Source organism: Centruroides sculpturatus, unplaced genomic scaffold (assembly GCF_000671375.1).
Source record: "Centruroides sculpturatus isolate CEXI.00-Female unplaced genomic scaffold, Cexi_2.0 scaffold1312, whole genome shotgun sequence".
NCBI lineage: Eukaryota > Metazoa > Arthropoda > Arachnida > Scorpiones > Buthidae > Centruroides > Centruroides sculpturatus.
Genome location: NW_019385668.1, coordinates 184132 through 209277, shown reverse-complemented (window position 1 = coordinate 209277; position 25146 = coordinate 184132). Strand labels below are relative to the sequence as shown.

At 30.6% G+C, this 25146-nt stretch overlaps 1 protein-coding gene across 1 annotated transcript in view; it reads right to left on the bottom strand.

Annotated features, from left to right (window-relative positions):
• The window catches only part of LOC111641053 (glucose dehydrogenase [FAD, quinone]-like), a 36612-nt gene extending 20291 nt beyond the window's left edge, over nt 1-16321 (bottom strand). Inside the window, exons 1-11 of the mRNA XM_023387159.1 lie at nt 16213-16321; nt 11753-11955; nt 10261-10450; nt 8807-8938; nt 8525-8649; nt 8236-8406; nt 8002-8152; nt 7764-7927; nt 7518-7695; nt 5773-5995; nt 4172-4303 (exon numbers count right to left, since the gene is read on the bottom strand). Of these exons, the coding sequence (XP_023242927.1) occupies nt 4172-4303; nt 5773-5995; nt 7518-7695; nt 7764-7927; nt 8002-8152; nt 8236-8406; nt 8525-8649; nt 8807-8938; nt 10261-10450; nt 11753-11955; nt 16213-16321 (1778 nt within the window). The remainder of the gene's footprint in view (nt 1-4171; nt 4304-5772; nt 5996-7517; nt 7696-7763; nt 7928-8001; nt 8153-8235; nt 8407-8524; nt 8650-8806; nt 8939-10260; nt 10451-11752; nt 11956-16212) is intronic.
• Nucleotides 16322-25146: the final 8825 nt, after the last annotated feature.

The following is a 25146-nucleotide window of genomic DNA, read 5'->3' as shown; positions in this document are numbered from 1 at the left end:
TATTTCTGAACGATACTTTGTTAATTCTAATAAGTGCCCTCCGGTAGGGGAATGGATAAAACAACCGAATACCGATAGTTCGTTTCTTGAGGGGTTGGGCGTGACCAGAGGTCTGACCACGTGCAGTTTTTTGGGTTTTCTTCACGTTACTAACACCTAATTAGAGGCCAGCTGTACTTAAAATTCTTCCTGGGAGGCATTTTCCTCGGCAGATCGCGTTGCTGTAACCAAATAAACCAAACTAATTTTAAGCAGTGATTATTTATTGTGACATCCTTACAACCCGGGCTGCAATTTTTCGTCACAATGTTTTCACTTCTTTTAGTGGTTTTTAATAAGATTCCTGTTTGTTACACTACATAAATCAAACATTACTAAATCGTTTATATTTAATCATGCGAATAATAATTTACAAAAAACATCTATCCTGACGTTTAACGTGCAGTTTTAGGAATTACATAAAGCATGACGTCGAGCAGATTTGTGTCAAATTGAAATAATGATGTAACCAATATGTAAGTCTTTGGTTTCAACTCACCTGTCACTAAATGCAATGTTTACCAAAGAAATATATGTTATGATGTTAAATAATCGCAATAGAAAAAATATAAATTTTTTATTACATTAGTAGGGGAGACCGGGGCAACTTCGGCATGCGGGGCAAGTTTGTCAAGCACTTTTTTTCAAAAACAAATTAAAAGGAGACTTTGGTTATAGGTTAGGCAGTTGAGTTTTATTGGTGGCTTGTTGAGTGTAGTGTTCTTATTGTTCTCCAACAAGCGTAGTTGAATTATCAAGCAAATTTTCATTTTCGTTCAATTCATTATAATATTTTACTTCCATTTATATAGAATTGGCAGGTTTTGTTATAATTCCATGATAACGAAAGTTACTTTTCCTGTTAGAAGGATGTAACTTCAACTTATTCACGTGGCCAGATCGTGGCTTGGCATTCTGTTCTCAGGGTTGTACTTAATGTTTCGAAATCATGACTAGCGGGGTAAGATCGGCAACATAAAGCCACATTAGAAGCAAAGGATAAAAATCAAACAGATGATAAATGAAAACATGTTTGCATTTGTTATTCATGTATATATGTCTTTGAACTTGCATTTCGTTGTAATAATATTAAATGGGTGTTGGATTTGTATTTCTTTGTTTTAATAGTGAATTCCAACTTATACATTGTTAATAACATAATTTTATATACGTGCCTATCTTGCCCCATTACTGTTGCCCCTATACCAGGGGCAACTTTAATAAAAATAATTAAAATAATTACAACTTTACAAAAAGAGAGAAGTTGCCGATCTTGCCCCTATACCCGGGGCAACTTCGTCAATTTCTCTCTTCTTGTAAAGTTGTAATTATTTTAATTATTTTTATTTCCAAACTGATTTTAACCAGTTCTATAGTAAGGTAACATTCCAATAGACAATATGCAAAGCTTTTTTTTTCAGTTTACAGCAGTATTTATTACACAAAATTTAAGTAAAGCTTAACATGCCGATCTTGCCCCGGTCTCCCCTAAATGAATTTTTTTAAATGATAATTTTTTTATGTATTTATTTAGAATACATAAAAATATTAAAAACTAAAAAAAAAAACAGAAATAATTATCGACATAGAATATTGATTAAATGTTTCAAAAATTTGTTGTTTTATTTTACAATTTACTTGTTATAAATTAAGAAAATATGTGTAAGTATTAAATATTATATTTGAATATTTTTTGTATGCTATTTGTGCCATTTTATATGCAATAACATTATAAAAAGTATATATACAATTTTTTTTATAATTATGCGAGAAAAAACATATAATTAAGTCATTTACATTACTTAAAACGCTCTACGTAGAAATATTACAATATTGAATAAAATATAATATAGAGAAACGACTGTGTGAATGCTAATATTCACCGGAGAATTTTGACATTCGCCAGATATCGGTCATTCACAGTAACATGTAATACGTAGAAATGTAATGTATAATATTACATTATATTTGTACACTATAATATACATATATGTAATAAGTTCTTATAATTTTAAATTTTATAAAATCTTTCGAAGAGTTAGCATTTGAAAACTCTAAGTTAAGAATAAATTAAAATTAGATTAGATAAAATAGTTACAGTGCCCTTAGTTCTAAATTTTAAATTATTTAATCAGACAATTTTAATGATATTTGTCATTATCGGTTTAACACAAAAATAGGAATAGTTTTGTAAAACTTCCTTAAAACTAATTACACATCTGTAAGCGTTAAGTAAGCATTATCAGTTTGAATTTAATTATTATTCACGAGTGTTGCAGGGTATAGAAAAATATATATTACAACATATGTAAAGTTAAGAACACAATATGAATCAAATTAGATTAATATATATGCATATAATTATATTGCGTAACATGGACTAATAAATTACTTTTTAATGTTGTTAGTTGTAATTATTATATAAAATGCAAGTTTATTAGCAATATTATGGAGGTGAACAACGACTAACTGCAGTATGAAAGAATTTGTATGAAATCTTTCTTAACAGCAATAACGTTGTCCGGCAATTATAGAATTTTATCAATTTCTTTTGTTAACATTATGAAGAAACTACTTTTACTTTCTGTAATACGCTTCTTGTCTAGTCTTGTGTTCAATTATACTAGCTCTATGACGGCTTTTCCTTTTTCGCTAGACTTATTACACCATCAGTCAGAAAGAGGACAAACTTTAGAAAATCACATCTTTATTTCCCTGATTATGCATTTCGGACATTAAGTCCCTTTTCAACTCCATGTGATATAAATGCTTATGCGAAGTACAGGAAATTGCGACGATGGATACAATATGGATGATTATTGATTAACAGGTATTTGAGCAAATACAACGGTTCGTTTGCTTTTGTCTTTTCTCCTTTGTTTTTGACCGTTGTATTTGTTCAAATACCTGTTAGTCAATAATCATCCATATTGTATCCATCGTCGCAATTTCCTGTACTTCGCATAAGCATTTATATCACATGGAGTTGAAAAGGGACTTAATGTCCGAAATGCATAATCAGGGAAATAAAGATGTGATTTTCTAAAGTTTGTCCTCTTTCTGACTGATGGTGTAATAAGTCTAGCGAAAAAGGAAAAGCCGTCATAGAGCTAGTATACTTTTACTTTTCCGGCTGTTATACGTAATAGGAAAAGGTATTGTAATCACGTTGATTCTTTTTGGGTTCAATGATTTCAAAATGTGAAGATTTGCAAAAAAATCATATTTCGAATTTGACACGATTACGATACTTTCCTGTGTTAGTATATGTTCCTATAATTAATGTATGATGAAATAAGACTGAAATAACTAAATAAATCATTCATAAATGTTTGAAAACCCGTAGATTTGAAAGACCTTTTTTTAACGAATTTTTTCCACTTATTCTTCTTATATTTCAATCGCTAGTTCTAATTTATTTACATTATCATTAAGCACCATATACATAAATGGATGACAATTTTATAAATAGCACTTGAATAATAACTCAGAATTTATAAAATATAAATTTTATAATTTAAATTATATTATCTCTATTACAATATATTGATAATATAACTTTTAAAAGTTTAATTTCTGAAAAGTTTTAATTGACAATTTACATTTAATTGACAACTTACAAAAATTATGCTTACATATTATCAATATTTCTTTATGTGTTCTATAAGAAAGATCATAAGCCAACATTAGATCTAAAGTTTTTATTATACTATATACATGTCGAGTGTTTTAACACACTTCTTCAGTCATCTATGTATTGATATTAATAATTTAGAATTTACTCAGTAATTTATAAATATTGAAAGCATATACTTAAGATTTACCGATGTTCTTAAAGTATTTTGCAAATATCTTCTCACACTTCACGAAATTTATATCTATTATCATTAAATCAATTGTTATTCATTATAATAATTTATTAAATTAGTGAGTAACTTTTTAAATTTTAATGCAGATGAGTAACGAAAATTAGAAAACACTCGAAATGTATTTCATAAAATAAATAAATTTGTTGCATCGAGTCATGCATTGGTTCCTGGTCTTTCTAGTAGAACAAATAAAAAAGAAATAATAACTAACAGTGCTGGTCTTTACAATTGGAATTTCAATAATTTTTTTTATTATATTCTACAATTGATAGCTTTTCAATATCATATCCGAAGCTTTTTCTGCAATCATTATAGTCGGAGCATTTGTATTACCAGAGACGATATTTGGCATAACAGAAGCATCCACAACCCGCAGACCAGTTACGCCCTTCACCCTGAGAAAAAAGAAAAACGTGATTTTATTATAGTATCGTTTTCACAAAATTAATACTTGAAAGTGAAGATATATTCTGCGCAAATAAACAAATAGAAATTTATTAATTGCTATGATATTCATAAATTTCATATGCGTAGTGAAGTTCTTGTGAAGTTTTTTCCCAAACTCTGTCTCGTTGAGTTGGATTCCGTGTGTATCACGATCCGATAGTTGATTCAGGTTCGACAGAAAGTACACTTTCACAATCAATTCGGCGAATACTTACAGTTTATTTACAAAACAAATTCGTAGAATGTACAAGTTCGACAACATAATATATACAGGACAACAAAGCGTGGTGTCTCACGTATTGGATTAGCTCCCGGGAACTATTAAACTCTGGAGAGGCCTCAGTCAGCTTGTGGAGTTGGTTCAACTGCAGAGTCAGCCTAGTCTCCGCACTAACCCGTCGTTAAGATGTTTATCAGAGGAAAACACTCTCTCTACATTCAGCGGGCTTCCCAAGTGCCTGAGACTACCGTGTACCAGTCTCTTGCCCTTCTCTCCTCCCTCTCCCGTTCATCCCGCAATTTAAGGGTTTTTTGGACGGGGACTTCCGACCAATCACAACTCTTTCTTGCCCGAACAGCTTACACTCTGGTCCGCCATCATCCTAGGGGAGTCAAGCTTACATTAACGTCCGTCACTTGTTTACGTTTAGTAGGTTACCATATGGTAAATGGTCTATCGTCTGACCATACATGGGTTCAATTGACAAAGTCTGCGCTTCCTTTGTTTTTCCCCTATTTACAAGTCAACACATTACAAGTGGTATTTTATTCGACCGCAGACGGGTCCAATTGAAAAGGTCGCGCTTCTTTTGTTTCCTCTCTGCTAAAAGGCCAATACTTTACATGCGTTTTTAAATATAATTAAATAAGTGAACAATTTTATAATACAGTACAGTAGAGTCTCGAAAACTCGGCACTCGATAACCCGGCAGTCCGGATAACTCGGCCACACCCTCGCAGGGCAAAAAATCCTTAGTTAATTAATTTTCATTAGAGACAGCTTTATAAAAGTATAAAAGCTCTCATAAAGTATTTTTCTGAGGTCTGTCTAATCAGGTAAATTACTGTACACAGTGTATTCATTAATTTTCATTTTCATGTAGCAAAGGCTCTATGCCTTCATAAAGGACGTACTTTTCCTTTGTTTAAGGGTATTTGGGCAGTTTATTCTCTGTTGTATTCTCGAGTAAATAATACATACAAGTAAAGTACAGTATTTTCTGAGGAAACACTCGTACTTATTTTTTAACCCCATTTCCGATAACCCAGCATTTTCACAAACTCGGCCACCCTTCGGTCCACATTAGGCCGAGTTTTCGAGACTCTACTATATCAGTTTTTTGTGTAACAAACAGTCTTATTATTAAACTTAATTTACTCATATTTCTTGCGTAATTAATACTTTTATTATACAAACCTTAACTGTGGATCAACTACAGCTGTTGGATCATTAACTGCACCCATCTTGCATGTTCCAACAGGATGATATATGGTGATGGTAAGAGTTCGAATCATACATTCAAGGTAAGCATCGCTTTCTCTTTCAAAATTTTCGCAGCCGGGTAGCAAATTTGGAAATGGTCGTGCACCAAAGTCTTTCAGCGGTTGTAATTCAGTCAGTTTTTTTACTATTTTCACAGCTATGGTTTGATAAATAAAATAAATTTTAGTATCATATATTCAATACAATCTATTTTTATTCAGTTATTTTATTTATTTGAACGTGTTCATAATGTAATTTATTCTAAATTCCAGTAAGAACATTCTATGTTTCTCAATTAAAATAATTGTTACTCGAAAAGTGACTGACTACAGTTCCTAAGTAATATAAACAATAATTTATTATAACTGCAAATTATCTGAAGTTATCTTTAATTACATTACAAATTACTCGTTTAAAAAATAACACATAAAAATTTGGTGTATAATAAACATTTACGATTATACGATTATACAGGGTGGGCCATCGAAAACGAAACGGCAGAGTTATCGTGTTCGTCCAAGCAAATCGCTCGGACAGGTCGATTTTATTCTCAAGGGAGAATATTTTTTTCCTTGCATATGCGGTCCAGCTTAAATGGTTTTTTTTATGTTTGTTAATAGTTTGTGTTACTTTTTTCCAAAATAAGTGTTTGTTTAGTTAATAAAAAATGAATGAGTTTTTAAAATTTCTTGTTGTCTTTTGTATTATTGCAAAAACTTTATTGCAGAAGATGTCCCCCTTGAAAATAAAATCGACCTGTCCGAGCGATTTGCTTGGACGAACACGATAACTATGCCGTTTCGATGGCCCACCCTGTATACTGTATACTGTGTTTACTACAGAGGAAATAGGAGAAGAACGGAAAATTTAACCGTTGTAATATAGCAAAGGTTACATATAGATAGTTGAAAAAGTTTATTTTAACTACTTGACAACATTATATTTATTTAAAAACTTCAATTTTTATTTATAATTCTTTAAAAACCAAGTACTTCGCTTCGTTCTACTCTGTTAGAGGACAGGAAACACCGTTCTTTTTATTCCATAAAAATTATTAATGATAAAATTAATGTATATTGCAGACTAAAGACAAATTGTTTTTCTCTACAAAATGTAATAAAGTATCTCATTCCTGAGAATATTTATAAATATTCATAAAATTAATATTTATTATGTAAAATAAACTATATTTTTATTATATTTTGTAATTAATAAATATTTTTGTCAAAAAGTACGGATTCAAACACCATAACAGAATACCTTTACACATAACCTTGCATTAGAAACCGAATATTTTACATTTTAAATTTAGTAAATCCATCATAAATTAATGCAGTGATAAGATTAATTATTTTAATAGTTACAAGTAGATTCTCGACTGATTAAATTTATGTACATTTACAATTATTATTCATCACGAGAAGACACATTAAGTAACAATTTTAACTGAAATTTTAATATGTATTAAAACCTTTAAGAACATAATATTTTATCTATCAGCTTACATGCCGGATTACATCTGTTCGAGGACCGGAGTTGGCCTGCGGACCTTGGTTGTCCCACTGCTGCTTTACACAGTGGGACAACCAAAGTATAAGAGGATTTCCAACCAACTTTTTGATTGGAAATCCTCTTATACTTTAAATTTAAAGCGTAAAATATAATTTATAAACGCTTACCATTAACAAGTGTTACTATATCATCAGTATGAGATAAATAATTCGGTTGAATGATTGGATACGTATAAGGATCAGTATTTCTCAATTTCACATAACCTCGACTTTTCGGATGTATTAAAACAGGAAACATAGTAAACGAGTCTCTATTTAAAAATGGTTCATAGTATTTTGTCCATACCTGAAAAATTTGAATGGATATAATATATTTCACAAATAAATAAATCTATCGTATGAAATATGTATTACTTCATCCGTATATCCATTATCTTCTCTTAAAAAATTGCCTCCATCAGAAATCGTGCTGCCGGCAACAAAGTGTATTTGTACATCAGGATAATCTTCGGAAGCATTCGCGTATTTCGTGTTTAGGAAAGCAACTGCTTCCACTCCCATGTATAGAGTCCACGGGCCTTATTTTTAAATACAACAAACCTAATATATTGTTTAAAATTTCTTATAAATGAAATAATTAAAACCTTTTTACCTCTTCCTGCAACAAAATATTCAGCAGCGACAAAAGGATTAGCAACTCTGTATCCCACAATTGACACCGGTTTGTCAATTAAATATTCGGCTGGAGAAAAAATATGATCCTGAAGATTTGATCCAACAGGAAGATTTGAAATAACTGGAATCTAGCAATAAATTATTCATGTTAATGCGCTTTTTTAATAAATCAGTTAATATTTTTTAACTGATTGTTTGTTTTGGTTAATACTTCAAACTTTTCCAACTCTTCTTTCGGACCAATACCCGAAAGCATTAAAAGCTGAGGTGTGTTTATAGTTCCCGCTGAAACAATGATTTCTTTTCTTGCTTTTACGATGTATGTCCTGCTGAAACGATCGAATTTAACAGCTACCGCTCTTTTTGAATCGTTGAATATGATCTGTGAAAAAAATTATTTAATGTACTGTACATTAAATTATTCACTTTAATATTATATTTATTATAAAGAAATTAATTTGATTGTATGTGCACGATTCAAGAAGTTATTAAGGACTTACCTTGGTAACGAAAGAAAAGAGCAAAATACTTAAGTTTGAACGATTTTTCTCTATTGGTTGTATAAATGCTTTATTGGTACTGCACCTTCTTCCATTTCTGGCAAATGATTGTATAGGGGCAAAACCTAATCAATTTAAAATATATGTGTTAAAATTGGTGGACGGTATTTACACTTTTGAAATACAAAACAGTCAATACTTTGAATTCTGGATTTGTATAGAAGTTAAATCAAATACAATCGATTTGTGTTAATATTTACATATTTCATTAGTACGACAAACCTATTTGTTTTGCTCCATTGACATCTCTAACGGGATATCCAAGCATTTCTCCAGCTTGTAAAAATGCTGTTCTTAACGGAGTAACATATGGTGCAGATGAAACAGTTTGATAGCCACCAGTACTATGATAACCTTCAAGAAAAATAAATTGATTATGTAATATCAAAACTAGCAAAAATGTTCAAGTTTTTTAAGCAAAAATGCCTATTAATACCATAACGTTAAAAAATTTAATGCTACGAATAATAAAAAATATTCTCTTAGAATCTTATTTTTATTAATTTTCACATAAGATTTTACAAATCATATAAACTAGTTAGGTGATTGAAGGAAACTGGCCATCTGTGTTTAACGATCAATATTAAAAAAGGTTTAAATTGTTCGTGCATTCTGCATGCATATTTTTGTAGTACATTACTTTCGTTTTTATTCTCAAAAAGGTAAATTTGGCTGAGAGTGCATGCATTTTCAGTATATAGGAAATAACATGTGAAAGAAGTTCGTTCAGGTTTTTATCCGGTATGTAATAAACCTGACTAAGTGTATGTTTAAATTCGGTCGAGATGGTCAGTTTTAAACTTATAGTAGATGAAATAGACTAAACTGTCTAGAAAGAACAATTTCTAATCTGTTAAATTAATTTCACATTTGACATCACAAGAACATTGTCTGTCCAATATATCTTGTATTTAATCTGATAGAAAATTAATTGGTTATAACCATCATTATCTTGATATAACTTATTCCAAATGTTTTTCTTAATGAAAACAAAATTATTGTCACAATTGAATCACAGATTAAGTTGTTCCATAAGTACATTTTTAATAAATTCGTAAGGCGAATTCCGGTTTGCGGCACACGTGTTCAAGGGAATGAAGAGATAAAGGGTGATCACGTGTCATGTCTCCGAAAGGTCAGACTTAAAGATTTTACTTTTTGTTAGCATTTAGTATTTTATAAAACTTATCTCTACACTCAAAATTCTTTTGTTATTTTATAATAATTAAAAATATNAATATAGAATTGTTTATTTTTACTGTAGGTATCATCAAAAATGATGTATTTATGCATTCTAAAATACTGAATTTATAAGTAATTTAGTTTTTCATACATATGTTTTACTATAGAAAAAATGAATTTTTTGTAATATCCGTGAAACAATGTTTATACCACTTTAGTCTCCTAAATCAATGATTAACTTTAAAAAATAGTTTATAAGAATTTTTTGTTATTTTAGTTAATTTTACATTTTCTAAAATTAATATTACAGAAAACAAAATGCAGTATAAAGTATCATCATCAACAACAATACGAAATTCTAGTAAGTTTTAAAATTCACTTTTAATATTGCCGATTCATCTTAAAATTATTGATAATGGCAGAAATAATGTTTTTCTTGCATCAAAATTATGACCTTTTTATATTTTAAATATTTAAAAATATCGTATACTAACCACTGTCTACGTTGTTAATATCCGTATTGTCTTCAGATTTAAGGAAATAAGGAAAAACATCTTCCCCACTCCATCCTTCTGCACCATTTTCAGCCCATTGGTCATAATCTTTTAGATTTCCTCTTATATAAATCATGCCATTTATAACGCTGGAACCACCCAAAGCCAGGCCTCGTGGCCACCTGGATTGCTTGAAAAGAAATAAAAAGCACTTTGAAATTTTTATTATTTTAAAAATTATGAAAATTAATATATAAAAAATGTTTATATGTTTGTTTTAAATGAAATTAACTAAACGTCATCCTTTTGCCAACAACAAGCCTCCCATCACACCAGAAAGATTGCTGCAGTTAAATAAAAACATAACTCAAGAATGTGAATTTTAATCTGACATCTATTAGTCTTTAGATGTTGAAAAACAATAAACGTAACAGTTAACCATGCATTAAGCATGCCATGTGAAAATTCTAACAGGTGCATCTGGAGTGTAGAATTGGATGGCGATTACTTAATGGTTTCTCTAGGGCTGATTATGAAATGTTTTTGAAATGTAATATTATTCAATTTAAAAAGTAATCGAAATGTATGAATAGAGTATTATTCCATATGAATATTCTTCTAATTGCAATACGTATTCATTTTGGTAAGCAGATATCTGAAAGAAAATTGAATTCTTTTCACAAAAATAATAATGCTACACATAAACAAAGACGAGAATTACATGATTTTCATGGCGAAACGTATGTTTTTAGCCAATGTGTTTTTTTTTTAAATGGTTTGTTAAATTTTAATGACAAATTGATAACTTTCTTAAAAATAATCCATATCTAAAACAAAATTTAAAAGAATATATTTTATTTTTTAATAGAAAGGAAATATTTTCAAATACTTGAAATGTGTGAATGAGGAAGGAGTACTAAATAAAACTGAAGTCTTGACTCAAAGGACTATAGACCCAAATTCGGAAAAAAAAGAGAAAGGCAAAAAAAAAACAAAAAGAATTCAGAAAGGTTGCAAAATTAAGGATCAATATTTGCATAACAGAAGGTCTATTTAACCTTTTCACGTTTTTATTTTTTGACCTTTTTCCTTTCTCCGAATTTAGGTCTATAATCTTTTGAATACCAACTCCAGCATTATTTAATATTCCTTTCAGCGTTGCAAAATTTGGCAACTTTGCGCCAAATTTGGCTACTCGTTTTTTAGTTTGACGTAAAAAATATCATTTGGCGCAATGACTACATTTTGGGCTACATATTATTTATAAACATATTTGTTGAATAAAAATGCACTTTAAAATTGTATTTATTTGTTTCTTTTATTAATTAAAACCCAAATAAAACAAATATTTGTGTTTTTCACATAAAGTTTTGTNTTTCTTAAAAATAATCCATATCTAAAACAAAATTTAAAAGAATATATTTTATTTTTTAATATAAATAAAATTATTAATCGTATTTAAAAGATATTATTTAATATAAGCATAACTTACATTTCCCTTTAAACCTAAACATGCATTTTCTTGTGGTTCCGTCACATATTCCCAATCGACTGATGTTTTTTGTATAGCAGTGCCGTATATAGGGATGTCTGTTAATTCGTTTTCGTCACTTCCAGCTTCCAAAACTAATACTTTATTACCAGGATCTTTGGAAAGACGATTTGCTAAAACACAACCTGCCGATCCTCCCCCAACTGAAATTAGATATTGAATAATTAATTAATATAAAATTAAATACATTGATTACTATACAAACAAATTCATAAACCCAATATTAAATTAACTAAACGATCTGCTGAATTATTGGGCTATAAGAAGACTAATTTAATAATTAGGTTTAAAGTAGTGTGACCAGAGTTAATCAATCACGTGGCTTCTTTTCCATCTTTATTTAATTGATTGTTAAATAACACATAAACATATGCATACAGAAATGTAAAGTTTATTTTTTTGTGACGAGGTACTGACTTTTCTGAAAATCTTGTTTTTTTTGCAATAAAGTCGTGAATTTTATTTGTCGCTTTTTTCTCTCCTTAAGCAAATGTCGGTAGCAGAAGATCGCATCCAAAACGCCTCGTTTTGTTTTGCACTCCCTAGATCAGGCCTGGCCAACCCGCGGCCAGTCACGTTAAATTGTGTGGCTCACTAATCGATATTATATATCTATTAAAACTTTTGTTTCCCGTTTTGTGTATACCAAAACAATTAAATAAATGAAATATGCATGTGTTATTGTTATAATGCGCAAGTGCGAGTACGAACTCTTAGCATAACAATAAAATCTTATTTATTTTGTATTTGTTTTACTTTTTTAAAAGCATATTTGCCTAAATTGTGGTCCATCGTAATGTTACGCGTGATCAAAGTGGCCCGCGAAACAATTTGGGTTGGTCAGGCCTGATCTAGATCATTCGCTACAATTTGATCAACGATTTCGGTTATCGTTACCAAACTTTTACTAAGAAAATCTGTAGAGAAATTTTTTGGGTTCTTCGTTTTCAGAATCTCTATTTTCCAGTTCTACATGGATTCCTTGTTCTGCCAGTTCTTGAAGTCATCGTTGGTAAGGCTCTTACCAGAAACCTGCAGTAACTCCCCAATATCCTGCTCGTCTACATATCCTATATCGATTAAGTTGACAATTTTGTCAATCTAACGATACAGCGATAGGCTCTTCTCGATGAGAATTCTTAAATACCTTCAGCCATAACTTCTTCCGCACTCAGTTCATGCATTTATTAGTTAATTCTTGCCAAGCGAAGCCAATATTACTTATAACATCCGTGATGTTATATTTTTTCCAAAATTGCACCAAACAAACATATAGATTTCAGGGTACTTCCCTTAAATCTATGTTTGTTTGGCGATACGACGAATTGCCACCTTTTGCTGATTGGTTCGTGTTTGGGAATAAACGTATTATATACGAATCAATGAAATACCTCGTTAATTTGAATCAGCGTTAAGCGGGGTCTTACTGTACTGATATTTTTTCACAATGAATTAAAAAATTAATTTTAAAAATCTGCTACAATATTTAACAAGCTATTGTAATCATTAAACACAATTAAATCTTTTTAGGATCTCCAAAACTTAGGAAAACCGATCATCTAATGGGGCAGTCTTGTCAAACAGTACTCTCTATTATATACTATACACATATATTTAGCATTACCGTATACACAGACTATCGTGTAAACAATAGAGGAGAATTATGTAAAAATCAATTTGTACTATACTAGAAAAAATGTATTGATATTTATTAATACATCACATGTTATTTTGTACATTCTATTTGAAACAACAGTGCATACAGTCTTAAAGTAATCTGAAATGGAGATTTGCATTCTTTGTTTTAACTTCTTCGACAACATTAATATAATGCCTTTATATTTCGTTAGTACGTCAACGAACTGGTCTTTTATCAGATCAAACAAATTCAAAAATCGCCAAAATCATACCCAAATTTTTCGTCATCAATTTCGTAATCTACACAAACCTGACGTAGTCATCTGGACTTTATTGGTTTATTAGGTAGTTTAATTAATAATGGTTAATTTAGTTTAATAAAAAATATAAATGTGAAAATAAAGCATAGAGTAACTTGTTTCGGATTTTAAAAGCAAATTTCGTATATTTTCCACGATTAGACAGAACGGTAGAAGAAAATAGAGATATTGAAGTTGGAAAAACAGAGACGAATTTTTATACCTAACACAAGAATAAACATTGTACTGTATATCTCTATGGTTTCGATTTTATAACTACATCCAACGTGATGAAACTGATCGCATCTAAAAGGATATTTTATACAAAGGTATTTCACTGAAATAATATTTCGTAATAGAGAGGTAGATTAAGAAGTAGTAAAGATTAAGAGTCGGAGTGATTATTGATCGGATAATGGGGTGATCGGCTTGAGGAGGATTAAAAACAATGAATTTTATAGAATAAAAATCTGTGCAAAGAACATATTAGTCACCTAAATACGTGTACTTAATGGTGGTCATCTGCATTTTGCTGTATTCAATACCAATAGTATAAAAATGTTTCGAACTAAAACAATATTGTAAATAAAATATTTACACCTCAACGACCACGTGGGGCCGAGTCTCTAAACACCCTAAAACTATACAACATCAAGAACTCCATGAACAAGTAAGTGGGCTACTCAATGGACTAAATAGTTAAACGTAATTCGCATTTTTCACCGGATGCTCGCCCTTTGGTGTTTAAAACAAAACTATTTTATCTGGATCGTTTGAATCATTCTTTTGTATTGTCAACAGTAAAAATAAATAGCAATAGAAATAGCAAAGTTTTCTGTTGTGTTCCAAATTGCAATTTCAAAGCCATACAGGAGCCGAATATAAGTTTTTGTCTATTTCCTTATGAAAAATTGAGACGGATACTGGGCCGGATTAAAGCGTTTCGAAGCCATAAGCAAAAGGCCCCTTACCAACCCTTCACATTTTTAGAAGTCAATCATAAAAAGAAAAAAATTAACATAAACATATTAACTACTTTTTATTTTGTGTAGTATTTAAAAAGCATATTTTGTTGGTTTGTAAAAAATTTTTATTACAAAATTTGACTTCAATTTCTTTTTGTAGAAAGTTTTGAGGCCCATTGAAACTCGAGGCCCTAAGCAAAAAGGTAACATAGCTTACTTGTAAATACTGCCCTGATGGGACAGATGTCAAAGCTAATGTTTTCTTTGTTTTAACACAAAGGGTACAAATGTATTGAACGATCTCGCACATTTGTTTCTATAATACCACATGTAATGATGTATCCTGCTAGCAATAATTGTTTTCCTACAAAATTTCTCGATAACCAGCTACAAGCAGCATATATCAATATATCGAACAGTAATATATGATTAATTTTACGTTGACTAGTTACAAGCGACCCAGATAAAGTAGCCATTTTGTAAAAATGCAGCTTCTCTAGTTAGTGAAAAACGCGAATAGTCCTTGGGGAGCGACGCGACTCCCGATCCCGTGCGACCTCGAAGTGGGTGATTTTGGGAATTTCGGGGGGGAGCTTTATCTCGCGAAGGGTCACATGTACAGATGACCTGTTTGTTTCTATGGGTATGGTCTACGGCTGCGATAAGGTCCCAACCGTCTCATTCAGAGATGTAATTGTACGGTTTTAGAATATATTATATTTATTATATGTGTATTTATAGAAAAACTTTCTGGAGTTTTCTTATAATTAAAAATACTTTTTCAGAAAGTGAATAGGTTTTAAAATGAAATTTTATTAAGTAGCAAAAAAGACAATGTTATAATATTTTATTAAAAAATATATTTATAGATATAATATAAACTATCTTTAAAAATAGTTTTGGATATAATCAATAAAAAAGAATATAATAAGAGTAAAAATGTGAATATATTCATATACAACGTAGTAACATAAATTAAAAAAATTTATATATAGATATTTTATAACTATATTCTTTGTTGTGTTGTTATGTAATATAGTTATAAAATAACTTGTAACCCAAAAAGCATCTACTTTACACTGAAGAGAGACAGAAGAACAGTCTGAAATGCATATTTTAATAAAGTAGAATAGACAAAAAATTCTCTTGGTGTCCAGGTGAAAAAGTGTGCTGACTACAAGCCAATATATAAGCTTGATAAACATTAAATTGATAAGACGGACAAGAAGCAGATTTTTATTGAGAGTTAATAAAATGCACTGTGTGTGTCTTGTGTTAGGTTTTTCTGTGCTGCATTGCATTGCATGTAGTTTGAGATGCGTTGTTTATTGCTATTACAATGCTACATTTGACACTAATTGCCATACAGTTCCCACTCAAAATCAATTTTTTTTAATATACTCGTTTAAAATTCTAGTTTTGGTCGTTAAAACTAACTCGGGGACGTTCATATAGTAATATAAAATTAATAAATTATAATAAATATAGATATACTTACTTATAATGAAATCGTATTCACTCTCTACAGTTTTTAACTGTTCTTCTATGACGTCTGAAGTTCTAAAAACGTTTAAAGTTAGTACAATAAGCGCTTTAATAGCGTTCATGATTGCAAGACCAAATAACTAAAACATTAGTATTTAATCACGCGGAAACTTATTTATTGAAAATACTATCGTGACGTTCAACATACAGCTGTATTAACTATATAAAGCATGACATCAAATTTGTGTCAAACTGAAATAATGACGCTTACGAAAGTCATTAATTTCAATTTACTTGCAACTAAGTAAAATATTTACCAAAGGTAAATATATTATTATAATAAATATATACTAAAAATTAAATTCTACAGTAGCGATTATAGAAATTCATTATTATATGAGTAAATGATTTTCTAAATTAATTAATAAGATAAAAAAAAAAAACATTAATAACTAAAAGGAGAACAGAAATAACTATTGATAAAGAACATTGTTTCATAAATTTCCTATTTTTTTATTTTGAAATTTATTTCTCATAAATTGAGAAATCAACTTTGTATATATATTTTTCAAAATATAGGCCCTATATATAGGCTATATATTGATACTGGAATATCGTTTATGTTTCGTGTGTCATTTTATAAGTGAAACACATTATAAAAGATAAGTATATAATAAATCTTTTAAACAACGACATGTTTCTTCTCGCATAATTAAGTCATTCATATTATTTAGAATACTATTAGAAATATTACCATATTGCTTGAAAATATAATATAGTATATATACACATATATTATATTCATTTTTATTTATATGGGTATTATTACTTTAATATATCATATGCCTTAATATTAATATTACTCATATGATATAATGTATAATATACCGTAAATCTTGTTATGTTTATATATCATATAAATGCAAAATATACGTTCTTATAATTTTATACTTTCTAAAATCTTTCGAAGAGTTAGTATATGAAAACTGTAGAATAAGAATAAATTCAATAAAAATAGTTTAGAAAGGACAATTACAATACACTTATTTCTAATTTTAAATGATTTAATCAGGCGATTTAATGATATTTTTCATTACTCATTTAATACAAAAATAGAAATAGTTTCCTAAGTCATACGACTTTAGTTAAACATCTATAAACGTCAAGTAAACATTATCATTTTGCTCTTAATAACTGTTCATAAATATTCGAATGTACTGTAAAGTTACAGTACATTCAAATATTATTCATAAGCAGTATAACATAAGTAAAGTTAAGAAAACGCCACACATTAACATATATTAGCCTAATAATGTGCAACATAGAATAACAAATTATTTCTTAATTTTATTAAATGTTATTGTAATCATTTAATAAAATTCAAGGTTATAAGTATTATTGTGTAGGTGAACAGCGACCAACTGCAATATGAAAATTTCTCGTAGTTTATTTGTTTTCTGAAACCGTGTTTTACTATTTATTGAGTGTTGAACACAAGATTGTGTTATTAATTAAACACTTGGCTTTTTTCCATCTTTATTCAGTCAACTGAATAAAGATTTCATTGAGTGTTGAACACAAGATTGTCAACAGTCTGAAGTTTTTATAGAAATTTTCATTCGCAAGAGTGTTCAACACAAGATTCACACAATCTTGTGTTCAACACTCAATGAAAATTTCTATAAAAACTTCAGACTGTTTGGCAAATATAGAAATTTATAAAATTTCTCTTTGTTAACGTCACCAATAAACGAGTTTTTCATGTTCAAAACAGAAACAGTTTTAACAAGACTAACAAAATACTATTCTTTAAAATATTTTATGTTTTCAGGGATTAAAAAGATCAACGTGTTTTACTTTTCAGCTTTTATAATATAATATGGGAAAGTAATTGTGTCAATTGACCCCTCTGTGTTTTTTGCATATCTCGAGGTTTTGAAAACCCTGAATACTGTACAAGTAAAATAAAAAAAAATTCTGGCAATGTGAAGGTAAGCGTGTAGGTACGTATGTAGATATGTGTGTGCTAAAGTCTATTTCGTTTAATATTAAAGATTAATAAACGAAATTTGGCGTGGAAACTTCTATATAAATGACATTGATGCAATTAATTTTTGGAGTACGGAACTCTAAGGGCCGATTGCAGAGTCAAAGTTTAGAGGCCGACGGCGGTTTACAGATCGCGTAGACCGCTGTTCAGAAAAATTTCATTGCAGAGATGGCGTTTCTCGCTTGCCACAATGTAGACAGCGATTAGAAACAAGTTATTTGACCTACTTTCTAGACTCACTGGACAGCAGGTTTAGAGGGCTTTTCAATTCGAGTGGTAGCTTTGTTCGTGGAAAAGTTTAGATAAAAACAGATATCGTTCCTTCGATAAATGTTGTAAACGGTACGAATCGACAAAATTATTCATTAATTAATTGCTCGGCGCAAAAACAACAAAATTAAATACTTTAAATTTGTTTTAAATGTTCCAATTTCGACATTCAAATGGGTGAAGACTTAAAACTTCAATTTAATTTAAATCAGATGCATTTATTTACAATTCGAGTATCGTGTCTGTTATAAAACGTTAATGCATTTCCCAGTCATTGTACTGTTAAACAAAAGAGACAATTTTAATAATTACAGAAATCTGTTTATAGATATAAAAAATGCAATATTAATAATAAAATATTTAAAATTATTCATTTCGACAGTAATAAGATGTCGAAATAATTCCTTAAAAATCTATTCGGAAGATGAATTTCGAATTCGGTATAAATTTTCTAAATATGGATTTGTTCATATTTTAAACCGTATTGGCGACGAAATTAAATATCGAAATGGAAAAGGATTGTCATTAATTGCCGAACAATGATTTTGACGGCCTTAAGCTTTCGGAATATAGCTGACGACCATTTCTGACGTCACGAAGAAATAACCCGATTGGCCGAACGACTTCTAAAACAGGGGAGTAATAGCGAAGTAAGTAAGAGACAATGTTTTGCCGAAGTTCGTTTAGAGAACGGTCAGAAATAGACGATCGTCGTCTTTGCAACGCATTTTAAACTGCGGTCAGCCAGCCAACGGCTATAGGCCGTTCGTTGATAAACGTCGTTTAATGTAAACTCTGTCTCTGCAATCGGCCGTAAGAGGTGGAAAGATAGCAGGTGTTATATCTCGAGTGCGGTCGAAATTAATGAGGAATTTTATTTCTTAATAATTTTTAATGAGTAAATTTTAATAACAGTTAACACTGTTACTTAATAAAATTGAAAATTTTACTTTATTGACAACAAATTTTAGAAAAAGATGTTCGAATATAAAAATCTTGTTAATGAATTTAATAAATAAATATGTTTTTTGGTTAGCCAAACACTTTAATGTCTAGACAATTTTTGTCTTAATTTTCGTGTTTATTTATTTTATTCAATTTAAAATATGCATGTAAAGCAGTTTGAAATTAAGGCAAATAACTGGATGGCGAAGATGGCTCAGCCATGTGCCTGCTGTTCTAGGAAATAAAATTTGAATCTCCGTCAGATCCATAGAAATATTAATGAGTCGTCTGGTCCAGATATGTCACATTTGTCACCCTTTACATGCTCGTGAGCCTCGCCAAACCCATAATGCATTCTAATAAAGACTTCCTTAGTGCATATATAATAAAAAGGATTTTATATGTAAATAAAATATATGTTCACCGTCTCAAAATAGTAGTGTATTGCCCTGTACATTATACTTCTCTGTTAGCAATAAAGTCGTACAGATCATTATCTAGCTCAGGGGTGGCCAACAGTTTTTGCCCCCTGGCCGAATTGGAAAGAAAACTTTTTTCACGGGCCGAACCAGAGGCTGCCCTAGCAGTCTCTGGTTCGGCCCGTGTTCGGTTCGGCGTTGAGGTGGTGAGAGATCTCATTGTCGTGTCACCCCGTAGAGACTAAATTGTACATAGAGATTACAGATACATTTTTTACATTATCATGTATTATCAACATTCTACTCTTTGCTGAAGACATTTGTAATGAAGCGTTATCTCTAATCGAACAGTTACTTGTTGTCCTCTTTTTTTAGGCGTCAGAATTTTTCGTCGATATATTCAGACTTAAGTAGCTAATATTGAATAATTAATCGCGGGCCACATAAATTCATTAGACGGGCAGTATAATTGCCCATGCATGATCTAGCTCCTTTCAGGAGAACGTTTTGATTTGAAATAACGTGACTTTCTGTTCGAAACGGAGGTTTATGTATAGATAATCAGGGCCTACAGCTCCAATCCTTTCATATCTGTTCTCGTCTTTCATCTATCTAACTCTGTTCTCGAGATTAAGGAAGGACAGACGGACGACAGTGACAATTTATAAGTCTACAATTTTTTCAAATTGCAGTCCAAACAGGAAAAGTATAAAAGTGATATGATTGTTTTATAGTAAATATTTAGTTGCTGATCGAGAATTGTTTGAGAAATGTTTCAATAATGTTTTTGGAGCCTAAGCAATAAGTTAGATTTTTAGTTTAAATGTTCGCAGGCATGAGGAGCGTCATGCCTGGTAAACGTTTATGCAAGGCCTTAGCAACAATTTCTTGACATTTATCCCGTTGCCAATGCATAATAGATTTACACAATAAAAAGTATTGTAACAAACAAAATTCAGTTTAAATATTGACTAGAATTAACATTAAATATGTACTGTACAAATATATAAAATTTTATAGAATCGTGTATATACAGTCGACCCCCCTATAACGTACGTTCCTATAACGACAATTCCTATAACGTAGCGAAAAAATTGTAGAAACTTTCGTATAAAATACCTCCTATAACGTCGTTTCGCGACAAGATTGATAGAGTGTGGACCAATAGTGGATGAGCAGCCGAACTACTTTCCTCCGACCCTGCGCCACGCTACGGAGCGGCTAAATTGAGTTTGCTATCGTCTGTTTAGTATTATATATAAATTATATATAAATTAGGTACTGTACATATAATTATATATTAATTATATATAAATTAGGTACTGTATATATAATTATATATTAACTTAATTTATTGTAACTTTATTATAATTATATATATGCTTTCTGCCGCCTGGCAACACGCTACGGAGATTTTAGGCTAGTAAGTTGAGTTTATTATCGTCTGNAAATCGTTGCTGGATTTTTAAAGGATTTTTCCGATGATGTTTAAAACGTGTTTTATCAAAAGGCTCGCGAATCTCATTTTAATGTACTTTTATTTTTCATGCGACTTTTTCACTACTGAATTCCATGTTTTTCAAATCAAATTTTGCTAATTTTTGTCTCATTATGAATTTTTGCTCTTTTCGTCACTCCTCATAACTGTTAATAATGTTTTTAATTATAAATTAATCCAAAAATGCGCAAATTTAATATTCTTATAAATATCGAATCTTTAAACAGTTAATATGAAATTCAATGTTTTATTAAATATAAAATGTATACACAATCGTGAAAATTCCACGTACTGTACAAATGTAATTGTTGAAGTAATTATAATTCTGGTTTGAACACATATGGACTGCAAGGTTTGTTTGGTTAAAATTCAACGTGGAAATGGTTTCCTCCTGTAGTGCATTATTCTGTGGTAAAATGTTTTACTAGTAGAACACCGCTCGAAATATTATAAGTTGCTTTGGCCAGTTATAGTCGTTTAAACAGCGTAACACAGTATTTTATTAAACACGAGAACACTGTTTAATATTTTGTTGTCACTTTGGCACGTAAGACGTGAAGTCACTGTCGTTGTTCTATACACTTTAACCGAAGTGGAAGAACAAATCTCTATTGTTGTCAAAATATCCGTCCATAAATTGAAATGGAAAATCAAGTCCAGTTGATTAAGTCATAGCCGAGTGAAAGTCAATTCCGGGTAAAAGCGTCATATTTGGATGATAAGTTACTTTCGGGTGGCTGTGTCACATTTGGTAGAAAGTCGACATCCGTGCGAGAAGGCTCGGAAAAAAGATTATTTTTTCCAGCAAAACACATTCTTTTCCACCAAGGCCTTTTACCCTCGACGGATTCTTCCACGATTTATTATACGCTTTAACAGGGTTTATCTGAGGCATGACTTAATTTGCACTGCATGTTTTGTTTGATTCGTCCAAGTATATGGGTTGGTTACAGATACTCTCTGCAAGTACTGGATTTGACCTGGTTTCAGAAATAAATTCAATTTGTTTTACATTACTTCTTTCTTTTGTGTCAGCTTTTGTATCTAATATAAAAAATTATATATATATTGTATATATTATCTTTGAAATCTTATACAGCTGAAGTTGAACATAAGATAACAGCAACATTATTTAATGTTTTCTGAGAAGCTTAAGGATATATGATTTCTTTATTGTTTCCATTACCAAGTATAGTCAGTTTTCCACTCAAACATCAGATTCATAATATAACACATCAATCCATGTTTCACATTACAAAATAAAAATGTGTCTAAAATTGTTTGAAATGTAAATAAAATATTTACCTGCAGTTGTAGTTTCCTGTTTTATATCTGATGTTGTGTTTTTATTTATCTAAAGTATTATCATCACTTTCTTCAATTGTTTCTTCTGTCACAGAAAACTTTATTAGAACATGTTAAAATAATTATTTTTTCGTACTCTATAACATTACTCGCAAAAACAGACAGCATTGAACACAAGATTTTCAATAACAGCCAATTTATAAATCACCGAGTAAACCTAAACAAGACAGTAATCTTTATTTCAGATGAAAAAATAATTAGTTCAGCAATTAAATAATCTTACCATTGGTGTTTCTTTTTTCAGGAAGTTTTCTTTCCCTAATAGGCTTCCATTTGCTCGTAATAGATTTAGGAGGATTGGGCACATTTAAAATTGTAAGAATAGTATTCCATTTTAGCTGCTTCCTTCCGTCAGTTCTCAGTTTATATTGAGATTTTTCGAAATGAAACTGAACAACAAATAATTTAATGTAAGCTCACGTATATATCTCAATGACAGTACCTATAGAAAAATACATGATATACATTAACCTCACACAGTTTAGAATATTCAGTTGGCTGCCACTTATCCCATCTGCAGTTCTGCACCCATTTTGATTTTGTTGTGATTATTTACATCAGTACATCAATACATCAGTATATTTACTCTTACAATTTGATGCCACATAACCCATTCTTTAACGTTCTGAGTACGTATATATATATATATAGGCCTATATAGGCTATATATCGATATATAAAATAGCTGACTCAAGCACAAACCAAGTGTGCATGAGTCGATCGATAAGAATCACGGGATCGTGTCCTGATCTATATCTATAGACCAGTGTTTCCCAATCTTTTTTGTACTCTGCCCCACCTAAGCCTTTCTAAAATTCTTATGTCCCCCTAACATATACAGCGGCTATACGGTTAACTTAAACTCTGGACGAGTCCGTTTTCGAATTTTCCCCTTAACAATCCAACTGCCCCCAATTTCCCTTAACAATCCAACTGCCCCCAATTTAGGGCGTGGGCCCCACGTTGGGAAACACTGATATAGACCTTGGCTTAAATGAATTACTCCTGCTGCCATCTGTTATTTACAGTACAGTGACAATAATAATGTAATTGTGAGAATATAGAAAGAAAAGACAAAGAGCTTTTCCTAAATTTGTAAGAATATTTCTGCTTTTATTTAAGTATTTGTGTAAGTAAAATTGATTGTTGTGGGAGAAATAAATCATACAAATTTTCATTCTCGTGTAATAGTGATAGAAAAACGAAAATAACTCTTTCCCTTCAGTGTATCGAATTCTAATGGAAAGATATTATCTCACACATTAATGAGACCGCTGTCCGTGCGACACAGGTTAGGCATATCGTCACATGGGAAAAATTTCCTTGCAGGGGATTAGAAGATAAAAAAGGCAAAAATCCGAGTCTCAGAACGGACACTCTCCTTGAAGCTATTCGGGCCAAGCTTCAGAGAGAAGATTTTCTCTCACGGTTCCCTCGTCCGAATCGGCTAGCGAGAAGATATCGGCCTATCTACTACAGATGTTATACACGAATTTATATATACACACATACACTCTCTTTCTCGGTTAATTAGCGATATAAGTAGTTAGCTTGTCAATAAGATATATTTTAACCTCCTTGTATGTATTTCTCCAAGATTTTATCCTACTCATTAAACTATTTGTTATTTGTTTATTTGATGTTGATTGGATTTACTTTAAAGCTGGGCTCCTATCGACATATCTGCGACTCTTCCCACTCGATCTACAAACCCCTCCTATTAGAACGTATCCTTAAGAATGAATCTTTATAATCGCGAGTTAAGAAGCGTTATTTCTTAACTGGTATCAGGAAAAAATAGACAAAGGATTTTCCGATCTTCTGTCAAACTGCGAGTAAAAGCCTTCCAGTGACAACCTAATCAAGCCTAGATATGGATAAAACAATTCATGTGCGATCTTCTAGTTTTCCATTTCATATAATAGTTGTTGTATCACTATGAAACTGCTCGGTAAAGAAATGATCCATAATGTAATAAAACTAGAATAATGAATTCAAATCTTATCAAATTTTTCAAAATTTCAATAAGTATCCAATAAAGGACAAATATGCACTAGTACTACACCTACTATGTCCAATGATTCTAATTTCGAACGCTACAGAGTTAGATGTGGATAGTTCCGGCCAGAACCGCTTAGGACTCGAAACTACTAGAAATAATTCCACATCGAGGGTCGTCACAGTTCCAATTCGCAACTACCAACACATTCTTAATTTTATGAATAGGGCGTTTAACGGAACAGTGAACACTTTATCTCGATTTCAACAGAAAACTAATTGACAATATTCCACGACTTTTAAGAAATAATGAAATGAGTTTTGAGTATTTTAAATTTATAAAGATATTTTAAAAAATTATATTTTATTAGAGTTCTTAATTATGTATTTTATTAGTAAACA